Raw genomic sequence first — 8,713 nt, 5'->3', positions numbered from 1 at the left:
TATGGGGCTCCTCCTATAAAGACACAGGTGATAGATGTATATGGGGTTCCGCCTCCTATAAGGACACAGGTGATAGATGTATATGGGGCTCCTCCTCCTATAAGGACACAGGTGATAGATGTATATGAGGCTCCTCCTCCTATAAGGACACAGGTGATAGATGTATATGGGGCTCCTCCTCCTATAAGGACACAGGTGATAGATGGATATGAGGCTCCTTCTCCTATAAGGATACAGGTGATAGATGTATATGCGGCTCCTCCTCCTATAAGGACACAGGTGATAGATGTATATGGGGCTCCTCCCCCTATAAGGACACAGGCGATAGATGTATATGGGGCTCCTCCTCCTATAAGGACACAGGCGATAGATGTATATGAGGCTCCTCCTCCTATAAGGACACAGGTGATAGATGTATATGAGGCTCCTCCTCCTATAAGGACACAGGTGATAGATGGATATGAGGCTCCTTCTCCTATAAGGATACAGGTGATAGATGTATATGAGGCTCCTTCTCCTATAAGGACACAGGTGATAGATGGATATGAGGCTCCTTCTCCTATAAGGATACAGGTGATAGATGTATATGGGGCTCCTCCTCCTATAAGGACACAGGTGATAGATGTATATGGGGCTCCTCCCCCTATAAGGACACAGGCGATAGATGTATATGGGGCTCCTCCTCCTATAAGGACACAGGTGATAGATGTATATGGGGCTCCTCCTCCTATAAGGACACAGGTGATAGATGTGTATGAGTCTCCTCCTCCTGTAAGGACACAGGTGATAGATGTATATGGGGCTCCTCCTCCTATAAGGACACAGGTGATAGATGTATATGGGGCTCCTCCTCCTATAAGGACACAGATAGATGTATATGAGGCTTCTCCTCCTATAAGGACACAGGTGATAGATGTATATGAGCTCCTCCTCCTATAAGGACACAGGTGATAGATGTGTATGGGGCTCCTCCTCCTATAAGGACACAGGTGACAGATGTATATGGGGCTCCTCCCCCTATAAGGACACAGGCGATAGATGTATATGGGGCTCCTCCTCCTATAAGGATACAGGTGATAGATGTATATGAGGCTCCTCCTCCTATAAGGACACAGGTGATAGATGGATATGAGGCTCCTTTTCCTATAAGGACACAGGTGATATATGTATATGAGGCTTCTCCTCCTATAAGGACACAGGTGATAGATGTATATGAGCTCCTCCTCCTATAAGGACGCAGGTGATAGATGTATATGAGGCTCCTCCTCCTATAAGGACACAGGTGATAGATGTATATGAGGCTCCTTCTCCTATAAGGACACAGGTGATAGATGGATATGGGGCTCCTTCTCCTATAAGGACACAGGTGATAGATGTATATGGGGCTCCTCCTCCTATAAGGACACAGGTGATAGATGTATATGGGGCTCCTCCTCCTATAAGGACACAGGTGATAGATGGATATGAGGCTCCTTTTCCTATAAGGACACAGGTGATATATGTATATGAGGCTTCTCCTCCTATAAGGACACAGGTGATAGATGTATATGAGCTCCTCCTCCTATAAGGACGCAGGTGATAGATGTATATGAGGCTCCTCCTATAAGGACACAGGTGATAGATGTATATGAGGTTCCTTCTCCTATAAGGACACAGGTGATAGATGGATATGGGGCTCCTTCTCCTATAAGGACACAGGTGATAGATGTATATGGGGCTCCTCCTCCTATAAGGACACAGGTGATAGATGTATATGAGGTTCCTTCTCCTATAAGGACACAGGTGATAGATGGATATGGGGCTCCTTCTCCTATAAGGACACAGGTGATAGATGTATATTAGGCTCCGCCTCCTATAAGGACACAGGTGATAGATGGATATGGGGCTCCTTCTCCTATAAGGACACAGGTGATAGATGTATATGAGGCTCCTCCTCCTATAAGGACACAGGTGATAGATGGATATGGGGCTCCTTCTCCTATAAGGACACAGGTGATAGATGTATATGAGGCTCCTCCTCCTATAAGGACACAGGTGATAGATGGATATGGGGCTCCTTCTCCTATAAGGACACAGGTGATAGATGTATATGAGGCTCCTCCTCCTATAAGGACACAGGTGATAGATGGATATGGGGCTCCTCCTCCTATAAGGACACAGGTGATAGATGTATATGGGGCTCCTCCCCCTATAAGGACACAGGCGATAGATGTATATGGGGCTCCTCCTCCTATAAGGACACAGGTGATAGATGGATATGGGGCTCCTTCTCCTATAAGGACACAGGTGATAGATGTATATTAGGCTCCGCCTCCTATAAGGACACAGGTGATAGATGGATATGGGGCTCCTTCTCCTATAAGGACACAGGTGATAGATGTATATGAGGCTCCTCCTCCTATAAGGACACAGGTGATAGATGGATATGGGGCTCCTTCTCCTATAAGGACACAGGTGATAGATGTATATGAGGCTCCTCCTCCTATAAGGACACAGGTGATAGATGGATATGGGGCTCCTTCTCCTATAAGGACACAGGTGATAGATGTATATGAGGCTCCTCCTCCTATAAGGACACAGGTGATAGATGGATATGGGGCTCCTTCTCCTATAAGGACACAGGTGATAGATGTATATGAGGCTCCTCCTCCTATAAGGACACAGGTGATAGATGTATATGGGGCTCCTCCTCCTATAAGGACACAGGTGATAGATGGATATGGGGCTCCTCCTCCTATAAGGACACAGGTGATAGATGTATATGAGGCTCCTCCTCCTATAAGGACACAGGTGATAGATGTATATGGGGCTCCTTCTCCTATAAGGACACAGGTGATAGATGTATATGGGGCTCCTCCTCCTATAAGGACACAGGTGATAGATGTATATTAGGCTCCGCCTCCTACGGTTTCCGTGGTGACCTACCAGGGCGGGGTAGGTGCAGTGGGCGTCTTTCTTAGTGTTTTGGGCGTGACTTCTCTTCAGTAACCGGTCAGCTGACACGGATGTGGGCGGGGCGCGGTGTAGTCAGGTGACCGCTGTATAAGAGGGAGCTGCCGGTGCTCGCTGTCATTGTCGCCTCCGCTCTTCAGTGTTTTCATCTCCAGCTGCGGCACTAACCTCCCGGCACCATGGCCCTGAGCGACGCCGACGTCCAGAAGCAGGTGAGCGGGGAGGCGGCCGGGCCTCAGCCGGGGGTGGTGGTTCCTGTGCGGCCTCCGGGGGTCGCTGCGTCTTGTGGTGCCGCCCCGGGGGGCCGAGGCCTCTGTGGCACCAGGAGGAGGCGGTGCGGGGTCCGGGGGCGGAGTGTCTGCTTTTGGGGGGATCTTTGTTCTGCTTGTTTTGAGGTCTTCCCTTTTAATCTAGGGGTCTGTCCTCTGGGGTTTTGGGGGGAGGCTCTGATGGGGTCTCTTCTCCCTGTGCTAGGGCGGGGGGGGTCTTCCCTTGTCCTGGGGGGGTCTCTTCTCCCTTTATTGGGAGTATTCCCCTGTTCTGGGGGATTTCTCCTGTGTCTTGGGGGGAGGGGTGGCTCTGATGGGGGTCTTTTCTTCCTGTCCTGGGGGGTCTGTTCTCCTTGTTGTGGGGGTCTCTTCTTCCTGTCCTAGGGGGGTCTCTTCTCGTTGTGGGGGGGGTCTCTTCTTCCTGTCCTGGGGGGGTCTCTTCTCCTTGTTGTGGGGGTCTCTTCCCTTACTTGGTTCCCTGTCCTTGGGTGGGGGGCTGCGGTTTCCCCTCAGTCTCTGCCCCCCGCCTTGATGAATGGGCTCCTTCTTCTTCTTCTTCTCCTTCGTCACCTGACGTCTCGGGTCACATGATGAGCGGCTGCAGATACAGGAACCACAACCCCCATCGCCCTGAGTCGCTGCTGTGTGGAAATCCTGAGTGTAGATCACATTGCGGACCCCCCTCCCATGTGACGCACCCGCCCAGGGGTCATGGGGTTAATGATGTCATTGTTGGGGAGCAGAGTGACCCCTGATATTACACCCCCCCCCCTCACTGTACAGGTCGCTGCTCCCGAGACGGGGCCGGGGTCTGATCAGGACGAGTCAAGGACGGCGGCGGCTGTTTACTGTAAGCGGCGGCTCCCAGCGGTGGTCGGGGACGGTTCCTGCAGGATCTGACCGACCGTCTGTTTACATGAAAACGTGTTGTGTGCAGATCACACCCCCCCCCCCCCCAGGACACGACCGTGCACCAGGCAGCGCTGGATGAGCAGACTGAGACTGATGGGAGGACGTGACATTTATTAGACATCTGTGATTGTCCTGGTGTAGAAGGAGAATAATGGATACATCCAGCCACAGCGGCCATTACACTGGGGGGTCAGATAAGATGGGGGGTCAGACGAGATGCAGGGGGTGATACATTCCCCGGGTTGTGTGTGTGTGGGGGGGGTCAGATGAGATACAGGGGGTGATACATTCCTCGGGTTGTGTGTGTGTGGGGGGGTCAGATGAGATACAGGGGGTGATACATTCCTCGGGTTGTGTGTGTGGGGGGGGTCAGATGAGATACAGGGGGTGATACATTCCTCGGGTTGTGTGTGTGGGGGGGGTCAGATGAGATACAGGGGGTGATACATTCCTCGGGTTGTGTGTGTGTGTGGGGGGGGGTCAGATGAGATACAGGGGGTGACACATTCCTCGGGGTGTGTGGGGGGGGGGTCAGATGAGATACAGGGGGTGACACATTCCTCGGGTTGTGTGTGTGGGGGGGGGGTCAGATGAGATACAGGGGGTGACACATTCCTCGGCTCGGGGGGGTTGTGTGGGGGGGGTCAGATGAGATACAGGGGGTGACACATTCCTCGGCTCGGGGGGGTTGTGTGGGGGGGTCAGATGAGATACAGGGGGTGACACATTCCTCGGCTCGGGGGGTTGTGTGGGGGGGGTCAGATGAGATACAGGGGGTGATACATTCCTTGGCTCGGTGTGACACCTCCATCGGCCTCTGGGAGACAGAAAACAGCTTACGAGACAATTCCTAGAGAAGCTGAAATGCTGCAGTTCTAGTGCACCGGCCCTTTAATAGAATGATCTTTCTGGGGGATGGTCATAGGGATGGGAAAGCATTTTGGGCCAGAGTTTTGTTGTTTTTTGTTTTGTTTTTTTTGTGATGATGCTTTTAAGAATATTATCATTCACTGACAGCAAGCAGAAGTGCGGAGTCCGGTGCTGCCGTCACATGGAGGACGAGTGTCGGCGCCGTCTGTTCTCACTGCCGTCTTCTGTCCCATAGATCAAACACATGATGGCGTTCATCGAGCAAGAAGCCAACGAGAAAGCCGAGGAGATCGACGCCAAGGTAACGGGAGCGAGAATGTGGAGGGTCGTGTGCCCACCCGCGTGACGGCTGCCGGGCCGCGCGCTCCCCCTGTTGACGGCTGCCGGGCCGCGCGCTCCCCCTGTTGACGGCTACTGGATGCACTTAAAGGGGAACTCCACTCCATAGTCTAAAAACCGCACTCGTTATCTGATGAGTGTCGGCCTCTGAAATGCATTAATGTGGAGCTCCCCTTCAAGAAAATCATAAGGGGGGGGGGGCTTTAAGACCCTCATATTTTTTGTTCTCCCGACAGGCGGAGGAGGAGTTTAACATTGAGAAGGGTCGTCTGGTGCAGACACAGAGGCTGAAGATCATGGAGTACTACGAGAAGAAGGAGAAGCAGATCGAGCAGCAGAAGAAAATGTAAGGGGCGGTAGGGGCGCCTTCCCCGTGTGTTGGCTGTGGCGGGGGGGGGCCTTCCCCGTGTGTTGGCTGTGGCGGGGGGGGGGGCGCCTTCCCCGCGTGTTGGCTGTGGCGCGGGGGGGCCTTCCCCGTGTGTTGGCTGTGGCGGGGGGGGGCCTTCCCCGTGTGTTGGCTGTGGCGGGGGGGGGGCCTTCCCCGTGTGTTGGCTGTGGCGGGGGGGGGGCCTTCCCCGTGTGTTGGCGGGGGGGGGGGGCCTTCCCCGCGTGTTGGCTGTGGCGGGGGGGGGGCCTTCCCCGTGTGTTGGCTGTGGCGGGGGGCCTTCCCCGCGTGTTGGCTGTGGCGGGGGGGGGCCTTCCCCGCGTGTTGGCTGTGGCGGGGGGCGCCTTCCCCGCGTGTTGGCTGTGGCGGGGGGGCCTTCCCCGCGTGTTGGCTGTGGCGGGGGGGCCTTCCCGTGTGTGTGTGGGGGGGCTTCCCTGTGTGGCGCTCGGGCCGCCGGTCTCACCTTATTCTCGCCCCCTACAGTCAGATGTCCAACCTGATGAACCAGGCCCGACTAAAGGTCCTGAAGGCTCGGGACGACCTCATCTCTGTGAGTATCTGCCGGGCGATGGGTGCACAGGGGTCGCTCCGCAGGTTTGGGGGTCTCCACTGATTATTCTCTCATCTAGGATTTACTGAACGAGGCGAAGCAGAGGTTGGCGCGTGTGGTGAAGGACTCGGCGCGGTACCAGGCGCTGCTGGACGGACTCATCCTGCAGGTGAGGATTGTAATCAGGATTCGCGGTAACTCCTCCACCTGCCGCCTTCTGATCGCCATGTTCCCTCCACATCCAGGGCTTCTACCAACTGCTGGAAGCAAAAGTGCTGATCCGATGTCGTAAGCAGGATCTGCCCTTCATCAAGGTGAGAGCCCCATCCTAAAGACCCCTCATCTGTGCTGCCCACCCCATAATGTCTGTGCAAACATTGTACTGATCCAAAGCATCTGCCTAGTCCTCAAGATAACATAACTACCGCAACATGCCACCAGGAGGCGCTCACTGCACAGATGTACTGATGTCAATGTGCACTCCCCCTAGTGGTGACTGCAGACAGGATCTTACCATGTATCTCTGTATACAGGGAGCTCCCCCTAGTGGTGGCTGCAGACAGGATCTTATCATGTATCTCTGTATACAGGGAGCTCCCCCTAGTGGTGACTGCAGACAGGATCTTACCATGTATCTCTGTATACAGGGAGCTCCCCCTAGTGGTGACTGCAGACAGGATCTTATCATGGATCTCTATATACAGGGAGCTCCCCCTAGTGGTGACTGCAGACATGATCTTATCATGTATCTATACAGGGAGCTCCCCCTAGTGGTGGCTGCAGACAGGATCTTATCGTGTATCTCTGTATACAGGGAGCTCCCCCTAGTGGTGACTGCAGACAGGATCTTATCATGTATCCCTGTATACAGGGAGCTCCCCCTAGTGGTGGCTGCAGACAGGATCTTATCATGTATCTCTGTATACAGGGAGCTCCCCCTAGTGGTGGCTGCAGACAGGATCTTATCATGTATCTCTGTATACAGGGAGCTCCCCCTAGTGGTGACTACAGACATGATCTTATCATGTATCTCTGTATACAGGGAGCTCCCCCTAGTGGTGGCTGCAGACAGGATCTTATCATGTATCTCTATATACAGGGAGCTCCCCCTAGTGGTGGCTGCAGACAGGATCTTACCATGTATCTCTATATACAGGGAGCTCCCCCTAGTGGTGGCTGCAGACAGGATCTTATCATGTATCTCTGTATACAGGGAGCTCCCCCTAGTGGTGGCTGCAGACAGGATCTTATCATGTATCTCTCTGTACAGGGAGCTCCCCCTAGTGGTGACTGCAGACAGAATCTTATTATGTATATCTGTATACAGGGAGCTCCCCCTAGTGGTAACTGCAGACAGGATCTTATCATGTATCTCTGTACACAGGGAGCTCCCCCTAGTGGTGGCTGCAGACAGGATCTTATCATGTATCTCTCTGTACAGGGAGCTCCCCCTAGTGGTGGAGGCAGATACATTTTCTCACTACTGTATGGTGTAATAACAGATAATGTATCACTTTTTTTTTTTTATTCCTAATTGTGGAGTTTCTTCTCTCCTGCTCTGTATCACGACTCTCGCTCCTTTGATCACTGTCCCGTGACGTTATGGTGGACGCTCACTGGCGCGGAGTATAATGGCTGCCATTGTTATTACTGTACAGACCCATGATTATTAATTTCCGCTTGCCTTTTTTCCAGGCCGCTGTACAGAAGAGCATCCCCATCTACAAGGCTTCCACAAAGCGAGAGATCGAGGTGATCATTGACCAGGACACCCACCTCGCCCCGGAGATGTAAGTGAGCGCTTCCTCTGCCCGTTCCTTGCTGAAACCACAGAAATGACTGTTTCCTCCTCTTTCAGCGCCGGAGGCATCGAGCTTTATAACGGGGATGGAAAGATCAAAGTGGCGAATACTCTGGAGAGCAGACTGGACCTGATCGCTCAGCAGGTGAGGACGGGGAGAGCGGCCATTGCGGTCTCTGCTGCCCCCGGTGGTCGGTTCTGGGCCAGCACTCTGACCTATGTTCTCCCCTACAGATGATGCCGGAGATTCGAGTCGCTTTATTTGGAGCCAACACAAACCGCAAGTTCCTGGACTGAGCTGAGCGTCCGCTGTACAGAGAACATGTGCTGAGTATTTTCCGTTGTCGTTTTCCCATGTGTCGCCTTCTTTACGTGCTAGATGTGAGGCTGCTGGGGTCCGGGGTCGTGATGAGGACGGAGGAGCCGCCGCGGGGGGGCCGTGGTCTGCAGCTTAGGGTTTGGTTCGCTGTCGTGGAGGAATCAGGCGCCTCTGGTAGAGACCAATGGAAGTAGATATTCTGCCAGTGTCAGTCCCACCATCCTGTGTGCCGGCAGCCATTGTGATGACGTCTTATTTTATTTATTACAATTAAACCTGTGACTCTCGCCTCCGTTTCTTGATTATGAAGTGGGAT

At 53.4% G+C, this 8,713-nt stretch overlaps 1 protein-coding gene across 1 annotated transcript; it reads left to right on the top strand.

The window, feature by feature from the left end:
• Positions 1–3,006: 3,006 nt before the first annotated feature.
• ATP6V1E1 (ATPase H+ transporting V1 subunit E1) lies at positions 3,007–8,684 on the top strand. Its single transcript, XM_077267088.1, has 9 exons — positions 3,007–3,164; positions 5,239–5,304; positions 5,579–5,688; positions 6,211–6,277; positions 6,357–6,446; positions 6,523–6,591; positions 7,973–8,067; positions 8,136–8,223; positions 8,313–8,684. Exons 1-9 carry the CDS (start codon positions 3,132–3,134, stop codon positions 8,373–8,375), a joined length of 681 nt encoding a protein of 226 aa, XP_077123203.1. The 5' UTR covers positions 3,007–3,131; the 3' UTR covers positions 8,376–8,684.
• The last annotated feature ends 29 nt before the right edge of the window (positions 8,685–8,713 follow it).

Source organism: Ranitomeya variabilis, chromosome 5 (assembly GCF_051348905.1).
Source record: "Ranitomeya variabilis isolate aRanVar5 chromosome 5, aRanVar5.hap1, whole genome shotgun sequence".
Classification (NCBI taxonomy): domain Eukaryota; kingdom Metazoa; phylum Chordata; class Amphibia; order Anura; family Dendrobatidae; genus Ranitomeya; species Ranitomeya variabilis.
This window is presented reverse-complemented; position numbering and strand designations above follow the sequence as displayed.